The sequence below is a fragment of the Malurus melanocephalus genome, unplaced genomic scaffold (assembly GCF_030028575.1).
Source record: "Malurus melanocephalus ecotype Western Australia unplaced genomic scaffold, MMel_1.1 scaffold_524, whole genome shotgun sequence".
NCBI classification, from domain to species: Eukaryota; Metazoa; Chordata; class Aves; order Passeriformes; family Maluridae; genus Malurus; species Malurus melanocephalus.
Window position 1 is genome coordinate 118238 of NW_026623756.1, and position 26432 is coordinate 144669.

At 40.2% G+C, this 26432-nt stretch overlaps 1 protein-coding gene across 2 annotated transcripts in view; it reads left to right on the forward strand.

Annotated features, from left to right (window-relative positions):
- PLEKHM3 (pleckstrin homology domain containing M3) overlaps positions 1–26432 on the forward strand; it is an 81411-nt gene that overhangs the window by 48755 nt on the left and 6224 nt on the right. For both annotated transcript variants that reach the window (XM_057381715.1, XM_057381716.1), the window contains exons 6-7: positions 4680–4743; positions 19844–20001. In XM_057381715.1, coding sequence (XP_057237698.1) covers positions 4680–4743; positions 19844–20001 — 222 coding nt within the window. The remainder of the gene's footprint in view (positions 1–4679; positions 4744–19843; positions 20002–26432) is intronic.

The following is a 26432-nucleotide window of genomic DNA, read 5'->3' on the forward strand; positions in this document are numbered from 1 at the left end:
TTTTTTTTTTAATTGCACTGTAAAAAGAAGAGTTCCCCCTGCTTATCACRTTTGTACTTTGGTTAGAGTGTCAGGCATAGGCTGATTAATTGGTTGTAGCTTTGGCAGAGCTGTCAGAGTATTTAACCCATTGAAGAAAAATTACCTACGCTGATGATAAACAGGCTTTAAATGCAGAGCAATTACTTAGTGCTAACAAAGCACCATGACTRCACACTTTATCCAAATGCAAAAAGCAAAGTCTTATCGGTGGTTCTGTTTGCAGGGGGACACTAAAAGATAACCTTTGTTTGTACAAATACTTACCTGATAAGATCATCTGAAAAGGAACAGATGAAATTTCTGATTCTGTCTTGCCTGAAGGTTATACTTCAGATTATAAAGTATCAAGAAAAAAAAGAGTAATAATCAGAAACCAAGAGTGCTCACTTTTCTTTTAGTTGGACCAAAAGTCTTGGATGGTGTGTTTCTTTTCTGCTTGTATTGATTGTGTTTATATCTAGGACAGAATAATAATAAAGCAATTTAGAGACCTTTAACCAATAGGACTTTGGATTTCATTGTTCACAGTAACTGGCAAAGCTAGAGGCTGTTTATATTGAACTTGGTTTGTTCATTGCAGGCCAARCCCTGCCTGGTAGCCAGGGTTTACAGCACATAGTCCAGTGACTCATCAATGGTGAAACTGGTCCGGGAGTTTCCAAACTGGGAACGTTYAGGAGGTGCTTTTAGTGGGGTGTGCACTTGATGCCATTTGCCTCTCAAGGGTCACAGGTCACATTCTGAAGCTGCAGAGGTCTGAGTTTTTATTGTGATGAGTCTTAACATACTTCGTTTGACCTCTGTCTAGTTCACTCCAGTTTCTTTTCTGTGTTAAGATTTGACTGAAAGGCCACTGTTTATTGAATGCTCTTAATTGACCGACTTCTACAAAAAAAATTTAGTTCGTTGTAGCACATCAATCAAAAGATTTACAAAACTGACATCTTTTATTTTGCTTTCAAATGACTGATCAGAGATTTCCCAYTTGGTGTTTATAAAGGACCTTTATATTAAAGGAAAAGTAAAATTCAAGCACAAGTTTTGTTTTTTTTTTGGATCAAGGCCTTGTATTAATACAAACGTGCTCAAAGCTTCTGTTGCAGCCTTATGCAGAAACTAAATTTTTCTAGTGAAGTGTTCCTAAGCTTAGTTATGTTAGCCTGCTCTGGGTCTCTGTGAGATTTTTGGACATGACTGTGATTTTGGTTTGATCTGGATCCCTTGTGGTACTTTGTCTGGACACTAATGCAGTGGTGTGGTGTTTGTGTGAGCCCCATCTYGCCTGCTGTTCTCTGCTGACTTTGGTTTCCTTTGAACAATTTCAGTTGCAAGTGGCAGAGGGATGGAGATGGCATAGACACTACTTTCCTACTCATTACACGAGAGGAGGTGTCTGTGTTGGGAAGCAAGAGCTGTGAATTAGTCATGTGTGCCTCCTACTGWAAAAGATTTTATGTAAGCCATGACCTCATTAGGCTCAGAGAACCTGTGMAGGCAAGCAAACTGTTGGAAACCAGCCATCAGTCATTTTCTTGCTCACTGTAGTACCTGTTCTGTATGGATTCCCTGCCCCAGCTGATTTGCTTGCATTTTATGAGGAGTTTTTGAAAATGGGTTTGCATTTGGTCTTTTGGTGCCTGCTACACTCTTGTTCCCTGACAAAAACTGGCAATGATGAGACGCATTTTTGGGAGTTGGCTTCACCAGTTACATTCAGGGGCCTGTTGAGCTTTGGCTTTTCTTTCCAAATGGGACTGATAAAAAATTTCTGGAGGAGAACTTAATTACAGACAGGCAGGACAGCAAGACCTGTTTTTGAAGCAGTTGCTCAGCTCTCCACCAGTGTGGTAGAAGCACCGCATTTATATGCCATGGGCTGAGCTACCTCCTTTTAGGCACTTTCAGGGTTTCACAGCCGTGTGGCTGTGTGCTTTCCACCTTTGGTGCTGTGGGCAARTGCTGAAGGAGTGTCTTACACATCTGTGTGTGTTGGCAGTCATGCAGGGACTGGCCCAGTTGCTTCATGACTTTTGGAAATGCTGTTGTGTTTGTGGCTTTGGCTGCCTGGCCCACCACAAAGAACCAATCTTAATTTTTCAAGTCAATAGAAGGACTGAAAATCTGAAACTGGACTGGCCTTACTTACTAAGGGTTTTTTTAATGCCTCAGTTTCCATAGCAGTGGAAATAATCACTCCCCTCATTTGAGTGTATATATATATATATATATATATATATATATATATATATATATGTGTGTGTGTTTTGCATAGAACTGTATAGGTAGTGCCTATTTTTTTTCCTGGAAATAGATTTGGAAGGGAGGAGGTGTGTTGGATGCCAGCTCTGCAGACCTATTGCTACAAATTAACATGTCTGAAAGRAGGGGACAGGTACAGGGATAAGATGTTTGTCACCAGGATCTGTGCTGGCTGAGACTTGCCTGACAAAGGAATTTGGTCAATCATGAGTTTGCTGTTCACCTGCACACCTTTTACTGGGAGTTAGAACTTGCAGGAAATAAGGAAATAAAAATGCCATCCTTGAAGGCAGAGGAATGTGATCTTAGTCCTCAATRCTAGTCGTTGACAGTTTTTGCATTRTGGGCTATTCAGGCTGTTTCCTGAAAAAGGAAGTCTTTCATTAGCTAATTGTTTTCCTAAGCAGTTCTGTAAGGGCATCAGCAAATAATACAATTCCTGGCAAAGCTGCTTGCTGTTTAGTGCCTGCCTTTGTGATCAGGGGAGAATGATGGGTAAATTTTCATGAAAGAAATGCTCTCTGAGCTGAAAAAATACTAATGCTTCAAAAYACTGTTCAGAGTTGACTCCTTAGCTTTTATTAAGTTGCTGCKTGCTAATGAGAAATTGTGGTGCTGCACATTGTCTGATGTCTGGATTTTGACTGTTTACAKTGATCTTTGATATTGTGCCAAATGTAGTATGCAGCAGATCCACTGAAACACAGTCCCCTCTAAAAGGAGCAATAGTATAGCCTACAGAGCTGAAAGGGGAAAATGGCAGTGTCCTAGYGAGATTGCAGCTGAGAATTGGGTGGGTAGAGTGGGTGTGCTTGGTGACTGAGAAGGGACAATGGCACAGTCCCCCTCCAGAAGAGTGCCATGAGATGGGTGGTATGCAGTTGCCACTGCCTTGCTTACAAAACTCTTCTCTTCCCACCCCAAAAAAACTATTTTTTTTTAAGGTACAAAAGGTATGAGACTTTGTACTGCCCACCTTGGCAGCAGTGAGAAGTCCTAATCCCTGCAAGACATAGAACTTTGGAAAAGTATCACTGTGAGATCATTGTTTAAGACAACTAATGGAGTGCAAGGAACGGAGATGTTTTTTGTGGAGTTTTCTGTGGAAAGATTGCATTTGGTAGTGTTGATCTATGATTTAATTGGTTACGTTGTTGCAGCTTCTAAAATGTCTTCTTTGAGTCACTATGTGCTTTCTCAGCAGTCTCATATCTTGATATGATATGTAGGTTCCTATCCACCTTTCACTATCTTTGGGGTGCTTTTGAACATGTGTRGTGGTCTTTCTGTTCACTGCCATGCAGTTCTACCATTACAAACCAGTCTTTGCYAGAGCTTTGTCCATCCATTTAATAATATAAAGAGTTTTGTTTCTGTATTGCCTTAAAACTGTGTGATTGAGATGAAGGAACCTAATTTACAATTTTTTCTCTGAAAGAGAACATGCAGTGTGAAATAGTTTCACCTCTTAAGATACTTGGTTGTTTTTATTGCAAGAGTAATGTGACTCTCCACTCCCGGATACCTGAGTGTGGTGGTGTCTTTGTTCTGTGTGAATGGAAAATAAAGCTGGCCAGACTGTTGTTTCTCTATGTGCACACAAAGATAGATGAATTTTTCTCTTCCTGACATCCTTATAGCAGMTACATAGGTTTGCACAAATGTTTTTTGCTAATATCCACTTAACTTTGCAATGTCCCTTTTTTCTCAGCGATGTTATTTTAACCCAGTTTTTCACTTTACTGCTGATCACTCTAATTAGGGCATCTCTTCTCTGTAAAGTTTCCTGTAATTAGCTTTACTTATCAGGTSTATCAGTACATAAGCAATGGTCTTGCCTGAAACCCTGGCTTTTATAAGGTAAATACTGTTTTCTTGTCATTATAGAGTCTATACCCATACACATATTTCTATAAGCAAAGAGGAATTGATATCAATCAACTTTATGTTGGAAGAACAATATCTGCATTACTTTTTTCAGTTACAAAACCATAAATCACATCTGAAACTAACYKTTACAGTCTGAACTAAGTCTTGAACTAAAAACCGTAAGAAATACTTCTAATGTGTAATTTGAGTTATTTCTTTGTATTATTGTTTAAAGAGACATAATCTGTGCTCAGGAASAGCTTTCAACAGCTGTAAATGTCTCAGAACATGACCTGACAGTTGGAGAATGACACWAGCACAGAATTCATTCTTATGGTGGGACTGTTGTGCCCATGCAGAAAGCTGTTAAAATAGCTGGTGCTTAGATGATGATGTAATTCCAGTTTCTCTCTGTTACATCACTGTTCTGCAGTTATTTGGTAGAGAGAAGAGACTTCTGAGTTTCCCAGTCTAAAAGATATGACACACATCCATTTTTCTCTTTTCAGGATCTTTCCCAGAGAGTATCTTCTCCAGCAAATCCATCTTTATTCTCTGGCAGACCTTCAGCAGGTAAGTGTCTTCAGTTAATCCTACCTGTTACACATCAAGCCTGTTCTCACCTTCAGTGCTAATGGTAAATTTCCCTTCTAGCTGTTCATAGCATAAATAACTGTACTTCCARGTTTGTACTTCTCTGTGGTTTGTAGTTCAGTATAAAAATGGCTTAACAGGAGCATTGGTTAGGGATGAGAGAGAGAAAGCCTAGAGCATCAGTGTTCAAATTGGGATGGAAAAAGACTGTGAAAGAAAACTCTAGTCTGCAAAGAGGATTTTGCTGTGAGAAATTTTCATCTGCTCAATAAATTCTCTTTCAAGTCTTGGCATACAGGTGACATGTAGTATTTATTTCTTTGCTTGAAAGAGTGATTATTCAGGAATTGTAAAGTTTGTAAAGCTCCTAATGCAACATGGTTATTTACAGAGTCTGCTGAGCATTGCGACAAGAGGGGGAAAAAACTCATCCCCCMAAAAAACCTCAGCAAAGCTAAGCCACACAGTGATACCATGAGAAATGTGACCATGGGAGGGATAATGCGCCAGCAAAATGTGTCTTTGCATTGATACTGATTCAACTAAGTAAGCATCTTGCAGAACATTTCCTAAACAGCAGCATTTTATTATGTAACACATTAAACAAGATGCTCAGATGCACTGCAGCACGCTCACCTTAGATTCCCTATCCTCCCTTTTCAGCTCTTTTCCCCTAATTCTTCTTGTTTAATGTGTTACAGTGGAGCAAGCAATGAGGTGAGATGTGCTGGCTGATCTGGGACCTCTGTGTTTGCTCTGMTGCTATTGCCAGTGGCATGTAAAACAATGTGAGCTTCTTTTGCCTCTGTTTCCCATCTGTAGTGGTTAGTGCCTTTTCTGCAGGATAAGGGTAGCATGCTCAGTTCTGGGGGTTCAGTTGACACATTAAGTTGAGGTAGTTTAGATGCCCCTCAGAGCTGGAGACTCCAGAACAACAGGAAGCATGGGTTYTGTTGGCTGCTGAAGTTACAGGGTAAAAATTATTCTGTATATAAAATAAAAATGCCAGTTGCCTGAGGGCTAAACTGTTTCCACATCTTTTCAACATGTTCTGCTATCTTCTCTTTAATAATGAAGTCATGAAAAAGCAAGCTATTTAACTCCAGAGCTGCAGTCTCCCTGGTGGGCCAGTCTGTTAGCCCCCAGTGCTTTGTAAGCTGCTTAATCAGTTCCTAACATGGGTAGTAGATATTTTAGAAGCAATCAGCAGCTTATTAAGCGCCCTGGGGGAGAGAAGGAGGGTAGAAGTCATAATTCATGCATTGATTTAGCAATTTCCTTTAACATGTTTCTTTGTCTTTGTGTTTGCAAGACACCTTCTCTTCCCCTGAGGGCCCCAGTCCCAAACTTATAATATTTAGAGGCAATAATTTGATTAACAATTCTGCTGGGGTGGGTTAAATTGCATTTACCTTTTAATTTAGCTATATCCTTGTTGTCAGCATGGARAGGGTTTCCACATTTCAGAGGCTCAAAGTTTGAAATTGGATTACCTGTTTTTGTCAAAGTAGAAGCAGAGTGGAAAAGAGAGGAGGACCCCATTGAGAAAATGAATCCAGTGATCAGATAAATATCAATACCCTTAACAGCCCCTCCCTCCTGTCTGYTTTGCCCTTACTGCTGCTTTCTCCCAATTGCTCATCATTTTCCACTGACCTGCAGTTTGGGTAGTTTTAATCCTGAAAGTTTTCCCTCCTTTTGATTCCTCTGCTGCCTATTTCCTCGTATCCATGGACTGCTTTTGCCCTGTATCCTGCTGTCATGTAGATTGCATGTGTTTGGGGAATTAACTAAGAGGTTTATTAAAGATTAATGGAAAGATAAGGCATGGTGAGTGAATTAGAGAGGCAGAGAGAGGTAATCTGCAGATATAAGCAACTTTCACCCTGGTTAGTCTCATCTCAATTCTGATTTGTTTCCTGGCCAAGTTCCCTTTAAAGCTCCTAGAAAACATGGTTGTTTCCTACCAAGCAGCTGAGTTTCAAAAATGGGGTTTGAGGGTCTGTTCTTAGTTGCAAAAGGTTGAAATGCCTATTTGCCAGTAGATGAAGCAGCTTATAATACTATTCTAAAATGAAATCCGATTTAAATCTCTTTCCAAGCTTAACAGGGCCTGGATATTATGAATCCTGCAGAGTGTATACTTGGACTGTCTGGTGGTCTGGGGATGGTTGTCACTTGGATCCATTTGGATARGGCTCACTTTAACTGTGAGGTTAACAGCAGAGTTAAAAAAAAATTGAAACAAAATGACCTTAATTTTGGAAACTTCTGTACTGTATATTTGTATTCCAGAAGGTTTCACTGCAGCCCAAAGCCCCCGGCACTACACTGAAGTTTACAGAAGTCTGTCTGTGGGCATTCCTGTAGGATACATGTTCTTAGAATCCTGGTGTCACTGGAGGTGTCTGCAGACAGGATAACTGCTGAGGTGTGTTCAGATTTAACAGGGACAAACACCAAATGTGATTTAACAGACACAAACACCATAGCTTGCCTCTTCTGCCTCGTTGGCTACACTTGCTTTCCTTTCCAGCCCTTGCTCAGGTCATCTGCCCTGCATCAGCCATACTGCATGTTATGTTATGCAGTTTATCCAGGGCTATTCCAGCTTTAAAGAGGGAGATCTCCACTTGTTAGGAAKCAAGTATTCACTCCTGAATTTGATTTTAGCAGACACAGTACACTGGAAAAATGGATTAATCTTACGTGCAGTGTATGCCATGATGTGCTGTTCCAGTTCTGGGTAGTTTTCATCCTAAAGCTGCTGGAGGTTACTAATGGACATATCAATGGTTTTGTGCATGTATGGACAGAGTTCATGCGACAGGAGTTCCAAACTATCTGTTCAATTTTTCATCTGTAAGTATGAGGCTGTTTTTGTTGAAACTGACAATTTTTACACTGTTAAACCTGGGTTGGGACTGAAGCTGACTCAGACACGAGTCTTGTGTTTCTTATGAAAAGTAATTCTTGCTACTTACACTACATAACATGTTAATGGGAGCTTTTGAAGGAAAAGACTAGAAGAGGCTGTTGTGATGATTTCCAAATTCAGATGGTTCATCCACAGAGAGTTAACTAMTGTCTTGCCTCTTTTTTATGTTAAATAGCAAGACATACAAGTGTATAAAGATTATTGCAGTGATGCACAGGAAGTTCCTCCTGACATGAGGATGAACTTCTTTACTGTCCAGTGACCACACATGGGGAGAGATTGTCCAGAGGTTGTGGAGTTTTCACTCCTTTGAGATATTCAAGAGATACCTGGTCACAATTCTGTGCCATGTGCTCTGGGATAACCCTGCTTGAGCAGGGACATTGGAGCAGATGACCCACTGTGGTTCCTTTCAGCCTTACCTCTTCTGAGATCCTGTGSTGGTTTTTACTGCAGAAACTCTAAATCATTGCAATTGTTTCATCCTGGTTATACCAACTCTAAAAGATACAGTARAATGAAAAGGCTCCTCATAAGGGCAAAAATTACTGGATGTCAAGGATGGAAATTGTGAGCAAAATGGGAGATTTAAAAAGACAATAATTTGAAGGCTTGTTTACACAGGAATACTCAGGGGAAAATAATGAAGTGACAAAATATGGGAATTTAAAAAGATGAGTTGAATTACATTGAATCATTGTGYAAATACTGTTATTCAAAATATAAGGCTTCCATTTGGTTTATCTCCATTTACTTTGGAAGCAAAGTGACATAGATTGTATTAAAGCCATTTTCATTCTGAATGTGTATGTCCATACAGGTGTTTAATGTAGTATAATTTATCCATTTTAACATTGTGGATAAAGTAATCTGTTGAAATTGAATTAAAACATTATTAGCTTCAGATCAACTTTCCTGACTGCCTATAGATGAACCTAAAATAATGTGAAAAACAGTGCAGAGAAAGGGTGAATGGACAGGTGAGCCCTGTTCTCACAATAATATGGCACAGATCATGCAGTGAGTATGAGGGATCCATAAAAATCCTTAATGGAAATGGTTCTTCACAGAATACGGTGAGCATGAGGAACTTAATGCCACAATAATGTCACTGAGGCCAGAAGTGTATCAACTTTGAAAGGATTGAGTATCCATAATGAGAATAACCTCAGGTACAGAACATAAAAAAAGGAATTATAAAATTACAAAGTAGACATACTATAGTGAAGGGATTAAGAAGATGTCTCCCCTRTTGACAGACAGATCAATGATTTAATCTTCCTCTGACATTTGTAGTGTTGATTACATGCAGAACTGATTATTACAGCCCCTGGTAGCATTTGTTCATGGTGGACTGTTGGTCTCATAGAAGCATTCCTCACTGGCAATGTTCTGGTCAAGCTTTTCTGCATATAAAGCCCCCTAAAAAAAATGTGGGGAATAAAAATGAATTTCATTGAAACAAAAGTCCTACCCAATTTGAGCCTGATATATTGTTAGAAAATAGGATTAGAAAGCCTTAGAAGACCCAGGGAATCATTAGGTCTTCTTCTCTTCTCCAGGCTTTTAACCCATGCTGTACTTCCATTGCACCTCCTAGACAGAAGTGAAGGAGATTGGAGAGGTTTTTTCTAGTATTTTTACATATACAAAGGTTTGGATTGATTTAGACAAGTTTTTTCATCAGTCCCAACAATAGCAAAGAATGTAAAATGTGGCCTTTTTTTTTTTGCCTTTTACTTGCTGTTTTTTTCAGAGGTAAAAATATTTTTAATAGCAGGCTGGTCCTTGCACTGCATGAAACCAGAGTTTTCAACAAGTTAAATACTTGTGGTCCTTTTCCATGTGAATATGTTACCAAGGCCACTTGGGGTAAGTGTGGCTTTGTAAAATGAAACTGTTTAAAACAACCCGGTATTGGTGCCAGTATTTTGCAGGAGCTTTTGAGTTGAGATCTCCAGAGATATTTTAGGGTTTTTTTTTAGCCTGTAGAAATGGCAGCAGTAATGTTACCCCTTTTCCACTTCTTTGTGCTAAATGGGTTTCTTCTGTTATTTTCTGCTGTGCAGAATGAAAAGCCCAGTACTGGACATGCGGTTGAGTGTGAAAGATTAAGCTCTGAACTCATTGCTCTGCTTCACATAAAATGATAATTTGGATTCCTTCAGCTGCATGTTCCTTCAGGACTAACATCCTGAGAAGCTAGATTTCCCMAGAAATAAAATACTGTCTCAGGGCTACCTGCTCAGATGAGAGAAGAACATTTTTTTCAGATTTTTCATTTCAATATACTTTGTACTCACAGACTTCTTTTTTTCAGAGGACCCCTAGCCATTTTCTTGGTGTGTTGCTTTCTTGTTCTAAAATCTCTCACAGGACTCCTCCTTAAAATGCCCAGATCCAGTCCCATGCAAGGCAGGAAAGTTTCTAATTTTGTGCTATCACTCATGCAATAACATCTTTCTCAGTGGGCATATAGAGTCAGTTAATATCTCTGCATGCAATTGCTTGCTTAATCTTAAAAAAGAGATACATACTCCTGCTTGAATGCCTATTTGCATCTGTATTTAGAGTCACGTATATTTTTAAGCTAAGTAAAGTGCTTTCTCTTCTCTACCAGCCAAATTCCTGGTACTCTTTCAACCTTGTTTGATTAAAACAGCCTTTAACCTTTGCTTGAATACCTTTTTCTTAAAACAACGAATAATTCATCCCTGCAACAAGATCAGGAGAACTTGGGGTGTGACAAAATTGATGTGTAGCTGCCTGGAAACCTTGAGGGGAGGAGAAAGGAGGAAAGATAATTGAAACAAAAATGAGTGTGAGTCTTGTTGCAGAGCTGGCTGGGGAGCTGGTGATTTCCAGGCACCTTTTTTATACTGAGACAATTCCATCTCCTCTTCACTTGTGTTAGCTTGCATCCAAAGACCTGCTGAAATTTCTGGCATTTCTTCCTTTCACKGAGAGGAGTGGGGGARGGCKTGGAGGAACCTTGTCATCCTCTCTGTCTCCTGCTATAAATTCACTTGAACTGTCACCAGTTTGTTTTCCTTCTTCCCCAACCAATGTAAAACTCCATCTTTACCTTACCCTCTGCCTACGTGTGCTTGTCACAGATAAGAAGTGTTTGCTCTTGACCTTGTATTTCTTCCTTTTCCCAGTGCCTGTTTTAGTTAGGGGCTAATTTGTGGAATATCTGTTTAATACCAAATGTTAAAGTGCAACATGCTGAGGGGYTTCCTCTGGAAGGAACCATGAACAGCAAAGGCTCTGCTGTCAGTGCAGACTGCCTGGTGCAAACAAGTCAAAGGGGCTTCTGATTTCTGTTTATTCCAATTCTCACTCATTTCGTTTGCTCTGCTTTAGTTTGATTTATTTGGCAGTTGGTTTTGCGGGATTCTTTTTATTCTTTGCAGTGTTTATTGCTAGGTTTCCTTTGGGGTTGCTCTTTGCCCTGTGTGGGTGATGAGTTAGCATGACACAATGTGCACTGGTGTCAGCAGTGGCTGAGCAGAGTCCCAGCCTTGCCTGTTCCTGCTGTCACCTGTAGCACAGGCTGAACACGCTTTTGGGACAGCAAGGGACCTGCAAAGGGTGTAGAGGGAACAGGAGGGAGAGGGTGGGGTGGTTTTGCTGTTGCTTTTGGGAGATGGCATTGTGGCCCATAGCACGCCTGTTGCAACAGATGATGAGGCTCTTCTAAAGTTATCACTGTGTTCTTTTGAATGTTTYATAGCAGTGCACAGTGACTGATTTTAGTGTAGAAGAGATCATTCTTCCCTTAAATCGCCTGAAATTTAAATAAACAAGACAGGCAGTCTGTAAGAGATGACTGGGAGTCGAAATGAAGCAAAGAAAGCTGACTGACCAGTATACTGCACAAAAGATGGAGCAGACCTAAGATCTGATATCTGTCTCTCTGGGACTTTTACCTCATGATCATCCTTCCTCCTTCCATTTCCCTTTCCTCTGAACTAAAGATTAATTGTGCATTGAAATCATAACAAGAATTTGTGGTGTTATGAATCTGGCCAACGGAAGAGAAATAATCCTCAAGGAAATTAGCAGTGCACAAGMATTGTCTGTTCCCTAGATATAAATGACTAGGAACTACCCAGCCAGGGAATGTTTTCCCTTTATTTTCTCTTGCATTATCCTTAGCTAAGCATATTGCAGGGTGTTTGTCTCCAAGTCTCTGTTTTAATCACAGAAATCCTGACCCCACTGAAATCTTCATGGGGCAGAGATTCCATTTACCCTTTCACTTTAATGCCCAACTTCTATGTTTAATGAATGCAGAAAATAGCTGCTTGTTCTCCAGTAAACAAGTAAGCAAAGGCAACCATTGTAACACATATCACTTGTGACAGACAAGAGAATTTGTCAGAAAATAGTTTCTGAAACAGATGTTGCAATGAAAGGATAGAAGCTAGAATATGAAATAAAGAGATTCACAGCAGGCATTAGGCATAACTTTCCAGTTGTTCTGAGTGCCTGGACTGTTGTGGGATCTCTCTGGTGAGAAGTTTTTAAGCAAGTTAGACATCATTTCAATTTTGCTGCAGGGTGAGGAGCAAACTGTAGGTTTTTGAAGGTGTTTTTTCTAGCCCTGTTTTCTTGTATCACTGGTACTTCATTTAAAAGCAAATTTCTCACCTGTCCTGGAGGTGGAGAAAGATTGTTGAGTGTTTAATCCTTCTACACAAAGCTTCCACAGGTGGAATTTGGAGGGTAGTGTGCATCCAAGTGGTGAAACCAAGACAATCTGTTTAGGATATTTTATCTGCCCATTCATTCAGATTAGGAAGCTCATTCTCTGTGGTGCTTTAAAGTCTAAATGAAGCTGGAGCTTCCCTCTGAATGTGTTAGGAAAGATCCAATGCTGATCCCTCCAGCTGTTTCTGGACAGGTAAAAAGAAAACCAATGGAGGCAGAAACATTGTCTTCAGTGGAAAGCTGTGTGAAATTGTTGACTGCTCTTTTGGGTAGCTTCCTGCTGCCAGACATTCTTGTGACATTATTCCTGTGAATTAAAGCACTTTCTCTTCAATTTGCATAATTGGGAATCATGAATGAGTTTTGTGTCTACCACCCCTTCTGTTTTCTCAGTGCCTCTTGGCCTTTCATGTCTGTTCTGCATTGCGTCAGTGCCTCCTGGCAAATTCTGCCTGTCTCTTAGAGCCAAGCGTGTGTCTGGCCTTGAGAAATAATCATAAATTTTRTTCTGTCAGGAGGAGAGGCCAGGACAATCCAGTTTAGATTTGAACCTGTAGTTCAAGGTGTTTTAGGGATTTGGTATCACTTAACCCATACCCTTGAGGYGTCACTTGTGTCTGACATGTAGATCAGACTGCAGGAATAAGAGGAGCAGCTTGCTCAGTGCTCCAAAAGGTTATGAAGCAAAGCTGTGTCTTTAAAGAGAGTGCCTTCTAATAAATGTTATCTGCAGAAAAATACACCAGCCCCTGCAGAAGCAGTTAATGTTACTGCTTCAGTGTTGGCTCGTAAAACAACTTTATCACCTCTATGACTATAATGATTAACAAGCTGATTTACAAGGGTGGGGTCAYGAAGCCATTTGGCAAATTTAGTTTGTCTCACAGTGGCAGGAATACAGAACCTGAGTTTTACAGTATTTTTACCACTTTACCTGGRATACTTAACCCTGGTGGCCAGGCTCTTAAGCAGAGCAGTAGCAGCAGGTGCTCCTTCATGAGGATAATAATCAGTGTTTCCTCCAGTCCTTCTGGTACATGAGGAAATTGCAGGTCTCGATCTGAACATTCAGGAGCATTGGGGACATTTCATGAGTTTCCATCTTAATGTTTATTCCTGATCACTTAGCCACAGTGAACAGCCCAGACACGCTGTTACATGATGCCTCTGATTGATTGTCTTTTGTACCAGAGCTGGCAGAATATCTACCCATGGATGTGGGAAGATTTATCTTCCTTCTCTTAGATTCTGGATAGCTTCTGTTAAAATATCCTACATCTCTTGATYCTCCATTATCTTGGATCTTAATAAGATTTTTTTGTTTTGATTGTGCCAGATTTTACTTTTATTGTCATATGGTATGAATTAATCAGAGTAGCAGATTTAATTTAAAAGTTATTTTAATCCAGAAGTTCTTTATATGTATGTAATATACCATGACACTGTTGAGAATATGGACTTAGTAACCTTGGCAGTTTCTCACATTGAGCAGAAAAGCATATCTGAAAGCTCAGCAAGCTATATTCCCTTTCCTGTCTGCTCTGACAGTCCTAATGTTAATGATCAAAGGTATTTATGATCTCCATGCTATGTAAACATCTGCTACACTTTTAGAAGTTGGTAAAAATGCACAGACAGGGTAGGTAGATTTGATGACTCTCGCTCAAATTCGCAGCACAGATTCCTGCAGGGATGGAAGTCTTACTCAGTACCTTTTGCTTCTTAGGTAGCACTGCTGGCAAGGGCCCTGCCCTCAAAACAAACACTTACTGCCCTCAGAAATGTCTGAAAACTGCGTTGATTTTCTTTCCTCTACAGACAACACCAACAACAGAAAGTTCATCACATCTGACAGACATCAGTAGTGATTTATGTAGCCMTGATGCAAAGTTTGGGTATTTCTGTGGCCCTAATCTAATAGRTGGGTGGAGGCTATGGAGATGTTACCTGAAGCAATAGTGGATTACASCTAATTCATTTGTCCTTCTGTTTCTRCACATCTCTCTTCTAGTTCCCCTTMAATTGTTGGGATATTACATCTTTGGAAATGACACAGTCTGAGTTTGGAGGGGTCTTCCATGCTTGCCTTGTCTAATCAATATTTGATTGTTTTTCAGTTAATCCCAGCCTAAGGCAGGCCCACAGGCTGCTTTTAATGTCTTTTCTAATTTGAACAACTCTCAGGAACTGRAACAAACTCTAATTCTGTAATAGAGTTTCTTCATGCCCAGTTTTTGGTCTTGCTCTGTTTCCCAAACAGAAAACCATTACAAGTAATGAGTTTAGGTTACCGTTTCTCTCTGATAGAACTCTCAACAGACTTGAGAAGTTCTGCCACTGTTTCCTTGGCCAGTTTTCTAGTTTGATTTTTAATATGGAAACATATTGCAACACCATGTTCTTTACATGGAACTGGTTTGTGCAACCCTCCTTCATGCTGGTGAGTGTGTTCTCATACAAGGAGTCTTTGTTGACTGAAAAGGAAAGATGAAGTGATTTGACTCCTGTTCTGTATGTAATGGGCCTGGGGTTTGTTGTGCATGGTGGGAAGGCTGGTGCTGGCTCCTGGGCAGCAGCTGTGGCTTCTGAAAGCTGTCTGTGAACAGCACCCTGTTGTGCACATGGTGAGCCACTGAGGAGGATTTTGATGGCTTGGAGGATCATTTGCTCTATGGGCTTTGCAGCTCTTGTTCTCTGCAGACAGCTGGCTGCCTGTTTGTGAAAACATCACCTTGATAAAGCAGTGGGAGTATGAATAACTTCCAGTCTTTGGAAACCTTTGAGGGACAGCAGCCCTCCTGACAAATAGTTAAACTTTGACTGATCACACATTGCTCTCATAATCATATTAATGTGATGTATCCAAAGGAATTTCAACTTGTACCACCACTCCTGCTGCCTTTATCTTCTCTTCTTCCTGCTGAATCAGGAAACACGTAACCCAGTGTGTGTGTCCTGTCTTCCCACAAAGTTCTTGCACCTTTGCCAGCATTGGTTTGCTGGTGTTTGGCAGTTCCTGCATTTCCCCCTCACCTCACTTCTTCTGAGCAATTGTATCTTCAGGATTATACCGCTCCCCAGCTGAACAGTAGCACAAAGATATACCAAGAAAAAAGTTTTATTTACTTTTATTCATAACTTTGCCTTGTATGAGAAGTTTCTGTTCCAGAAATCATCTACAATAATTGTGCCACCACCATTCCAGCATGTGATCAGATACTGTGTACTCTTGTTGTTTCTCCCATTGCTGCAGACAAGTTTCTGCCTTCTTCTCTTGCTCTCAGGACAGCCTGAGCTTTCCCCAGCCAGGCAGGAGGCTGGGCAGTGGGGCAGGTAGCTGTTCCTGCTCTTTCCTGGCTTCTCTTCTCCCTTCTCTGGCAGCCCTGGCCAGAGAAGGATGCTCTCTGACAGCCCTGGCCAGAGAAGGATGCTCTCTGACAGCCCTGGCCAGAGAAGGATGCTCTCTGGCAGCCAGACTCTGGCCAGAGGGATGCTCTCTGCAGTGTGGGCACCCAGCCTGGATGGGAGGCTCCTCCAAAACACAACTTGTCCCCTTTCAGGTGGCAGTTACTGTAAAAAGCAGTGTTTGCTTTGTTGGTTTAATTTGTAAGTGCATTCAGGGCAGGGCCTGGCTTTTATTTATGTACATGTGGGTGTGTATTTTTRTACAGTTCTTAATGTGACACACAGAGGAGCTTCTGTGTGCAAAGCCATGGCTTTCTGTCTTGTGGAAGCCTAGAAATTAGAGAAATTAGAAAACATTAGAGAAAYGTTTTTTCCTGTTACAGAGAGATGAACAGTGATTCTGATCTGAACACTGGAGCTGTWCAGAGACACAACTTGCTTTGGACAACAACTGTTTTCCTTCTGTTGTCACCAAGTAGTTATCCCAATATATTCTGGGTATGGCAGTGATAAGCATGGCTCTGTGTCCAAAATGATGTTGGGATGGATTCCTTGACCATTTAAAGGAATAAAAAGCTGCATTGTACCCTCTGTCAGTTGATGACCAGGATGCCACCTCTCACCTATAGTTTTGACCAATTAAACAATTGCTTGCTCTACATAGAGCTTGGATTGAAAAACAGACCTTACTCTTTATGTGTGCTGTAGGTAGAACAGAATCTGAACTCTGCAATATTTTAATTYGTTTTAAGCTTGATGCTTTTTCTCTTTAAGAGACAGGAGTACATTTTTAAGCCTTTGCCAGGTGTGTGCTGAGACATCCCCTATGTTAAAGGGATAATTCAATGGTGAAATTTTTAGTTTCTATTATTTTGGCATACTCTTAACTTGGTTTTGTGCTAAATTGCCACACTTCTGAATGTGATGTACTTTTCTGCAGCTTGTAGTGTGTGTTTTCACAGTTTCTYTGTTTTGTAAACTTATTTTGTAAACTGAAATGTTCTCAGGAAAGGTTCAGGTCAAAGCTTAGGAGTGACTCCAGCAGTGAGAACAGACGTGTGCTGGATTAGACTGCATGGGAGCTGTGAAGTCTTCGTCACTAAAAAGCTTTAGGAACAGATACAGCTGTAAAGAATGACATAAATATTTGTGGCTCTGCCAAGACAGCCTCCTGAGGTCTTTTTCTTCCTCCCATGATTTCCATGATATCTGGATAATGTATTACATTTGACTATCACATTTCTATTCTTTAATCACTTGTGTTTCCTTGAAACTCAAAATCAGATTCTAGCATCAGCTGGGAGAACATCCTGGAACTCTTCCATCGTGGTTCTGGGATGTCTAAACTGATCAACTCTGGATCTCTGGCTGTCACAGGACAAGTTTTGACACCTTTGATTATGTGTTTTATGCTCCTTTTCCCAAGCCATAAAACACTCACTGTGGAACTGTTACCACAAAACAGCAAGGAGACAGCAAGGAGACTTGGGGCAGCAAGTAGAAAACTTCCTTTCTGCTTGCCTAGCATAAATGGAGGTGAAGATTTTATTCTTATTAGCTACAAACAAGAGTGAGAGAACGCTGCAAGGAAAAATCATCCTGTGCTCAGCCTYGAGGTCTCTGATGAAACAAAATGACACAAAATTTATGGATGCTAAAAACAGTGATAACATCGATTTGATGCTGCATTTTGTCTTCCTTCTATAATACAGTAAAATGGCCTRTAATTCACATTGCAAAATTGGCATGCATGGCTCTTTGAAGATATCATCTTCCTTGTATGTCTGCAGTGGCCAGAGTTACAAGCCCACCCACCACAGTGCTACAACAAGCCACACAAATAAATAAATAAAGAGGGACAAATAACACCATCTCCTCAGGGCAGCTGCCCACTCAATTTCTTGCTTAGGTTGTGAACTCTKCAGCACAGGAAAACTTCTGTGCCTTGTGCTGTCTTAAATTCACCCCCAGTGCTTAGGAAGGTAATAGGTTATGTTAATTGTGTTTATTACATTATATAAAATGTTACTTCATAAATTTAACTTTGAAATCCTTGCTGACAGTGRCATTAGTTCAGATTTAGAGTTTGTCTGCAGCTGTGTCTTCAGCCTGGCATTTTAAGCTGAGCACTTKTGGCCTGAGGTGGCTGCTATAGCATGAAAATTCTYTGKAAAATATGTWTATATTGTGGTTTATTTATTTATTAGCTTTGTATGTGTATTTCATCTGTTAGTGCCTAAATGGGTTTTTGGAGGGTGATTGTAGTCTTGTCACTAGCTGGGTGGCTTCACTGTTCCTTTCTTTCTGTKTATTGAATCTTGTCAGGCTTTCATGTCTTTTCCCTACTCCCGSCTTCTTTGGCTTTCAGACCCTCTGTGGAGTCTGCAAGTAAAGTATTTCTTCCTTCAAAATGAAAAACAAACCCCAACCTAGGGGAGCTAAATTGTCTTCTGAGCATCTGTGAGAAGGTTAGCAGTATCACAACCTTGAACTATGGCTTCATTTTCATATTTCATGCAGCAGCTTCTCTGCAKTGTTTATATTGTGGTTGAAGGGGATCTTCCTACACCAGGATGCAATGGGAACGTCATTTTTCCTCTGACATGAGCAGACATCCTTTCTGCAGCAGCAGCAGTAACATTGCTGTTTCCTGTTGTTGAAGGTGTTGTTAGCAAGCTGGAGCTGAAGGCAAAGAAGGGGCACATTTCATTTAATGCCATCAATACTAAAACTCCCTATGCACCTCCTTTTCCAGGTGSACTCTTTAGTAGTGGCTTTCGTGGCAGGAAGTTGCCTTAGAACACAAATTTATTTCCTTACTACCTGGCATTTGCTTCCAGACTCTCTGTTCTTCTCTGCCTTGATGTTTCTGCTTTCTCTAGATTTGTTTACACTAAACCCAAGTTACAAGTGGTGTGTTATCATATGTAGGGAAGGGGTGCCTGAATTGAATCTGGCACTCATTTCAGTGTAAAACTCCACACTCTTGGATTTCAGGGCACAGCCCTGTGCAAATCTTCAGTCAGCAATTATCACATTCTTTTTCCTTTTTACAAAAGGTTGCTATTCTGTGACACATTTCTATCACTAATCTGGCAAGCTGCCATTCAGGCCACAGGAAGCCCAGGAGAGAAGAATAKACACTTAGGGCCTTATTCCATCTTCATTATTCCCTAGAGCAGCAGAATTCCTTAAAGTCTGTATAAGTTTGATCTGAATGGAAAGTATTTTGCCTGAATAGCACCYCTTATTGAGGCATTGTCACCAAGTCACAAATTTAGATGAGTGTTGTGGTTAGCAGTTTGATGTATATGGCTTGGCCATTTTTTCCACACCAACATGAGGACTGCTGATYACTTCTAATGGTCTGGCAGGTTTCTCTGGGATTTATTGGTTTGAGAGCTATACACCAAAGGGAAAAAAAAACCCACCAGTTCCTCTTCAAGACTTTAGCTAAGAAGGTTTTTCATTTTGGTAAGGAGCAGAACATTATATTTGAATGGTTTTCAATGGGAAACACAGTCCTCTACTAAAGGGCTTAAGCCAGGACTTTGTTCACAAAATACGTGACTTTGTTCACAAAAATCTTGTGCTTTAGAGGAAAAGAAACAAAGACAAAACTGTGATATGTGCATAAAAAGTAAAAAGAAGTGAAAATTGTAAGGCAGTGTTTGTAGCTGTCAGAGATAATGTGGAAGCCTTAAACTCTTTTCCTATATATTTCTTTATGCCTTATTGTATGGATGCATTGTTGTACTTAAAATGACTACTAATATTTTATGTTATTGCCATGTAGAGACTTATGAAGAGATAGTAAGTTAGTTTTCATGTTCAGATCATTGCTGGTTCATTGACTACTATTAGCATTTGTGTTTTCATGGAGCTGTAATTGTTGGGAAGTAACTTTCCTATTGTTTTAACCAATATCATGTAGCTGGATTTCTGTAGTAATAAATATTGTCTCAGTCCTTCAGTCCTTTTGTCTTGGGGGGTTCRTTCAATATTGTCTTCTCATTCCAGGTTATTGAAGGAAAGCTGGCTCCTTTCTTGGGGAAGGTGATCAAATTTGCCACCTCTCACGTGTACAGCTGCAGCCTTTGTAGCCAAAAGGGTTTCATCTGTGAGATTTGCAACAATGGAGAAATCCTTTACCCCTTCGAGGACATTTCTACAAGAAGGTACTCCAATGTGGTAATGTCAGTCATACATTTGATTTGAGTGCTAAAGCCTTGAGGAGTCTCAGCCTCATGACCTTTTATCTAAATAATTAGGGACTGGATTCCACTAATGCACATTTCTGGGCAGCTACAGTAGATCACTGCTCCAGGTAGGCCACCATGAGCAAAGGTGGAAACAAATGAGAAGTGCTTCTTCCCAAAGYCCTGKAAGTCTCAGAACAGCTGTTCAAAAAGGGAAGAGTCCCTAGTATCATCACACAGTATGATTTATCTAAAGCTCTTCAGAGTGTGCAAAGTGTCCTGAAAAGCCAAATGACTTCTCTGGAATGGTCACAGAYATCTTTCTGTTCTCTGGTATCACTGGGCCCATAACATACTGGGAACATCCATTGTAAAAAAATAACCATCTATTCTCAAGTGTCTTCCCCATGAAATGTTATGGCTAGTGCTCTGCTCTATGTCTGTTTATTCCTCTGTGCCTGTGTATGCAGGATTTTTTTTTTTAAATGACATTGCTATTCTCAGGTGGCTACAAAGTAAGTATAAGTGKATGCCAGTCCTAAACTAAACAAAAGAACCTTTATTTCACATCATGTAGAGTACTGGATGCCAGGTCAGGGACAGGAGTCACATGGAAAACTAGAAGCAAAATTCAGGAAACCAAAGCAGACTTGGCAACACAGCAGTGTTACTGCTCTTTTTCAATAGTGTCTTGCATTTTGAATAAAAGAGATACATTTTTTTTCCTACCCTTAACAGAAAGACAGTATATTTAACAGCACATCATTCCTCCATAAATATTTTTTTGGCTGTTTCAAATACAGTCATTGTAATTTGTTCTCCAAAGTGTTGATTTGAAAGGGGAGAAAAAAATTAGGGACCCCCCTTTGAAAACAATCAGGGTCAGCCTGTTAAAAGGGTTTGTTAAGAATCTGATTCCCTTTTATGCACGAAGATGTTAAATTACAAGTAACCAAGGACTGCTCTTAAGGGATTTTCAGTCTGATCTGAGTTTCAAAGATTGTTTGCACATTGTTTTTCCAGAGTATTATTCTAAAAGATGTATTGAMAAAGCAGTGCATAAAGGCTAAACAAGGTGTGCAGCTGAGCTCTATAAACAGCTTTTAAGAATGTATCTAGGGTGCATGGTGAGATAGGCTGAGTTAAAAACGACTGAGATGGCATAAAACGTAAGATATCTGTTGAGACTGCATAAAAGGTGATTGAAGATATTCCCAAAAGATTAATGAGACTGTGAAAGAACATTGGGGAAGATAGGTTTACTTTAAAATTTTATTTGTCTGGGGGATTTTTGGTTACAAAAACATTATTGTGTGTATATTGTTTCCCCACCCCTTCAGCTGAGATCAGACATACCTTGCAATTATAGAGTTTAAAACCTTCTGGAATCAAATAGGACTTGTCAGCAGTTCAAGCCAACAGAAGCTGCTATAGCTGTTTTTATGTGAATTAGAAGCCAGAAAGGAATTTTGTTCATGTTTCACAAATGGGAAGTTGTGGTTGATGTCATGCCAAAGACAGCAGTCTTTGTTAATGGTTTTAATTAAAACACAATCAGCATGAAAGGTGCTCCGATATTTTCCTTTCTTATTTTGGTCATTCTGCTTTCTCCTTTCGTATTACTTATAACTAAACCTTGCTTTTATCCCCAGCATTTCCATTTCCCTCTCTAGTTAGWTTTCTCATCTCATTACTACACATGCACCTGGGTGGAACTATCCAGATTATTTCAGTTCCATATTTTTGCTCTCGAGGTAGATTATGCCAATAGAGGAGTTTGTATGTTTTACTGTGCAGCTCCATCAGCTCCAAAGCAGTGAGGGAGAAGATCARTGGAAGGGTTTTGTGTTTGTTTCCATCACTTATGGATGACAGGTTTCTGAAGTGGATGTGCTGACCACTGACAAGTGTGAGTAGGCTGGTTAGAAACAGGGAGGTGTACAGAGCAACCTGGGGCAAATGGAATGGCAACCTAAAAGGTTCATATGAAGACCTGCAATTATACCTGAAAATYCTGATGATGTGGTCAGCTTTCCTTGCCAGTTAAATGTCATACAGAGCTGTGTGTAAACAGTTCAGGTGTGTGATTTAGTTGTACTATTCTGAATCCACATTGTCCAGTGAGAATTGACTACAACTCCCTTTTCTCCATCCCATTTTTTTGGAATTGCTGTCTACAGCTCAGTATTCATACTTTGTACACAGTACCAGACTGCCAGGTGCCCCAGCTGAAACTGCTGAGTTAAGGAAGAAAGAGCTGCTGAACTCTGAAGGCCATGTTTTTCTTTTTGCATTTGAATGATGTTTGTTCACTTTTGAGCATGCTRTAGCCCAGCAAACTGGGCTGTTATGTTAGAAATACTCAAAAGTGGGTGCATGGCATCTTTTGCGGACTTCAGCTCTTTGCTGCATGTTTGAAAAGTGAAGCCTGCTTGTGTGTGTATGTGTGTGTACATATGTATGTGTTGAGCTGGCATTTGGGTTTTTGGCTACCTCCCTGACCTTTCTTGCTCTTTGGAGAGAAGAGTGACAGTTGTCAGAGTGGCCATTACAGTTCCAAGGTGGTTCTCAGTTGGCTGTTAGCTTCACATCCTCACAGTCTCTTAGGTCTGCTTCGAGGTGAAGAGATTATTTCTCTTCAAAATATTCTCAGCAGTTTCTGGCTCAGTCTTCAGCAGGAATTTATGAAGGATGGGTATTCTTTAGATAGATACAGCTGAGAGAGAAAGAGGGCCCCTCTTGAGRGCTGGAGTTTCTCTTTGGTCTGGTTATTTGCCTGAGAGTCATTTTTGTCAGTCCTTGGGCAAACAGAGTGAATACCTGGGTTATGCACTCCTCAGGGTTTGAATACACATATATTACMTACCCTTCTCTCACTAATCAGTGTGACACATTCCTTTGTTGGCAAACGGTTCCAAAACAAACACAATCAGTTCACTTCATTAGCGGGTCTGTGGGCTGTGCTTGGCAGGCTCTTTACATCCTGCTCAACAATACAGCCCAACACTTTGCTGCTTTCAATCTAAGGGTGGGCTCACAAAGTCGTAAGCTTTCTAATGATATGTCCTTTCTCTGGCTTTTCTTGGGAGGTGCCCATTCTGCACAGATCTTAACGAAAGCTCTGATTCAATATTTAAATCATTTCTTAAAAATTGTCCCATCCTTTTGATGCCTCTTCCAGTCACTTTGATTCTTCTGTTCTTCATTTCCCATTTTTCTGTCTTACATATTTATGTAATACTTTATCAGGATTCTTTCAAAATTTCACAATTTCATCATGTTTTTGAAGGCCTTTAAATCATGAGAACTACTTTTAAAGCCTCTTGAATTAATTGCACATTTCATGGACCAAATTTCCAGCTAATACAAACTCTCACAGCTCTGCTTTTGCTGGAGCTCTGGCAACTTAAATGAATTGAGCATCTACCTGTTTTATTTCTTGGACTAAATCTGCTAAATTTAGTGAGTAAACATATAAAATAATCATATTATATCACTTATTTWATATTTACAAGTGTTGTGCAATGACTTTAAGTATCCTTGTCTGTAAATWGGCTTGTTAGAGCTATCCTTGTCTTTTAATTAGCAGACACTTCCCCTCAAGTTGCTCTGATATGGCTTGCTCTTCACTAACATGGGGAAAACATTTTTGTTTCTTTTTCCTAAAATTAAGAAAAACCCTAACAACCAAACAACAGAAGTAAAGTCTGTGTAGTAACACTGTTGTCTGTAATAGTGRCTGTATTTGTTTTATAATTTAGAACAATTTTTAACCATTTTAAAAYCTTAAGGAATACTGAGAAAATTACSTTTGGGATGAAAAKAGAATTCATTAAAACGTGTTTTCTGTCCCTTCAGATAACTATGCAATTATGATTATGATTTAGATTATTTTATGTTACCCAATTTGGTCATGCCTGAGGGTCATCATCTTAGTGCCTACTATCACAGGCAATTAAATTTGTTGTGTTTTGCTGGTAAAGTTCCTTGCTTGTTTAAGAACAATTTAGACCATTCCTTGCCTGTTATGTGCTGACTGAAGATGTATGTGAACCATGGAGAGCTGCTCTTTTGTGTTTGTATTCATTTATCAAGGCTAAACTGTTTTCACTTTGCTRAGTTAATTTGTTCTGCTGATCAGTTGAGACATGTAGACCTTTTAAGATACAAACCAGAAGACCCAAGTTTTAAAATAGACATGCCACAGAACAGGCTTGACTATATCAACCAGCTTGGATGCCTCTATAATCTTGGGCCACCATCCTGATAAGACCTGTGAATGTACTTTGCACATAGTTTAGTTTTAGTCTCACTAAAGACTCCAGGGCTGCACATGCCAAAGTCTTTGCAAGGTTACAGCTCACTGTGTTTTGGATGCTGTGCCACTGGACAAATGCAACTTTGAGCATTTGGGAGRAAGTTAAAGATACATGTTAGGTGGAGAGACTAAAATATGTAGTATACAGCTTTTGCAGGAAATACCTTGGCACAGGTCAAAGGCATCACTYAAAGCACATAATTTTCCCTCTTGCTTTGATTGGTTTGTTTTAYGCTAGAAAGCCTTTCTCCAAGCCTGGCTCAGCTGAGTTGTGCTACTAGTTTACTACTTAATTTTGAAAGAGCTTAGCTTTATCAGATGCTGATAGTTGGTTCAAAGCACTCTGAAGTGGTCTGCTCAGACTTTCTTTGAGGAAAAGTAGGCACCTGAKTAGATGTTAAGTTCTCTTGGTAATTGAATTTCACCTGAATCTGTCAAAACTGATCAAAATCTTCTGGCTCAGATTGTTTTATTTTTGTTTGTGCCAGGTAGCACAGTAATATTATCTGGAATATGTAAAAAGAAAATTATAAAATATTCTGTCTTTTTCATCAGGTATCGTCTTGCAACTGAATTAGCTTTAGAGGTTGGTTTTACTTGCCTCACATCAGAGTGGCCTATAGGCAGGTATTTATTTCAGGTAGGAAGGTTTCTGTAGCATTGCCTTGTTCTCTTTCCTGCTGGCTGGACTTGGTAACCATATTGCTTACAGTTTCTGTTTTGCAGGTTCTTTGCTGTGYCTTCTTCCTCACTCACTTGCCAGTCAAGTTTTCTTTCTCCTTCTTTCTCATGCAAGATAGATTTCTCTGTCTCCTAAATGTGGTTCCTTGAATCTTTTCACTTGCTTTTTAGCCCATTAAAGCCAATGCTGTCAACTCTTAAGTGCTCAGAAATTCCAAGATTGCCTTAGGAATTTGTTGTTTATATATTTACTTTACTTCTTTAAATGTTAAGTTTCTTTTCTTGCATCTTGGATCCAGGTAGGCATCAACCTTAATAGTCCAGGTAGTCTTCAACCTTAATGCATAGTTGTGAAGTCCAGCTGCCTCTGACCTTTTCTTTTATGGGAAGCAAAACCCTGGCTTAGTCATAGGATTTTTAGACTTGAGACTTTTCAGAAAAATGCAAAGTTATGGAGTCAAATTATAAGAGTTGGGGACAATATGCTAATAATACTGTTAACAGTATTGTCAGACTCTGCTTTTAGGTCTTCAACCCCCACTTTGTGAACAGTTTGTTAATAACAGRAGAGGTAGAGGGGTGCAGTTTGTGTATGGCAGCTGTGGAGGCAGAGGATATGTGCCTGAGCAATGTAAACATCTGGATCTCTGTGGCATTTCAGCCTCTCCAGTAATGGATCCATCAGGTGTAGTGCTTTTCTGTGTTCCAGAGTAACTCAGCTCCACTGACTAAAGTGTAATCTCATGAGTTTAAAATTAAAAGTTTTAATACTGATGTTAGTGTCCCTTTATTGATTTTGTAGGAACTGCTGTTTCCAGGCCACGTTAGTTGGCTTGGAGGATGTCTAAACTTAACTCACGGAGCACACTCTGAGGTCAACAGTCAGTCCTTGTTCTCCTGCTTGGATGCAAGCATGTAGATAATATAAATAAATCCCTGAACCCACTGCTGGGAAGATGCTGAGGGGACACTTCCCTCCTTAATCCAGAGTGACACAGCTCTGCAAAGAGAGGCCTGGGAGCTGCAGGATCCCATTGCTCTGCTTTACCCTGCTGCCATGTCCATCCAGTGTGGTATCTCAGCCTGTGCACASCTCTGTGGAGGAGAGCAGGTGATTAAATCAAGCTGCTCTTGTTCAGGCCCTGGCCCATAGCAAATTGTTCTGTGAGCACCCATAATGAAAGCCTGCTCTACCCTTTCTCTAAATGTAGCAACCGCGGAGTTGACACTGAAACTCCCCTCCACTAGAGCAGCACCGGTGGTTTTCCCTCCCCCCGAGTGAGTTGCCCACTTTTCTCCTCAGTTGTGAGGCTTTAATCTCTGTGACTGCTGTGAATGTCTGTGGGATGCAGTTGACCTTGGCAGAGGGTGCTGGCATGACAGGATCAGGAGCATGAGATGGCACAGATGG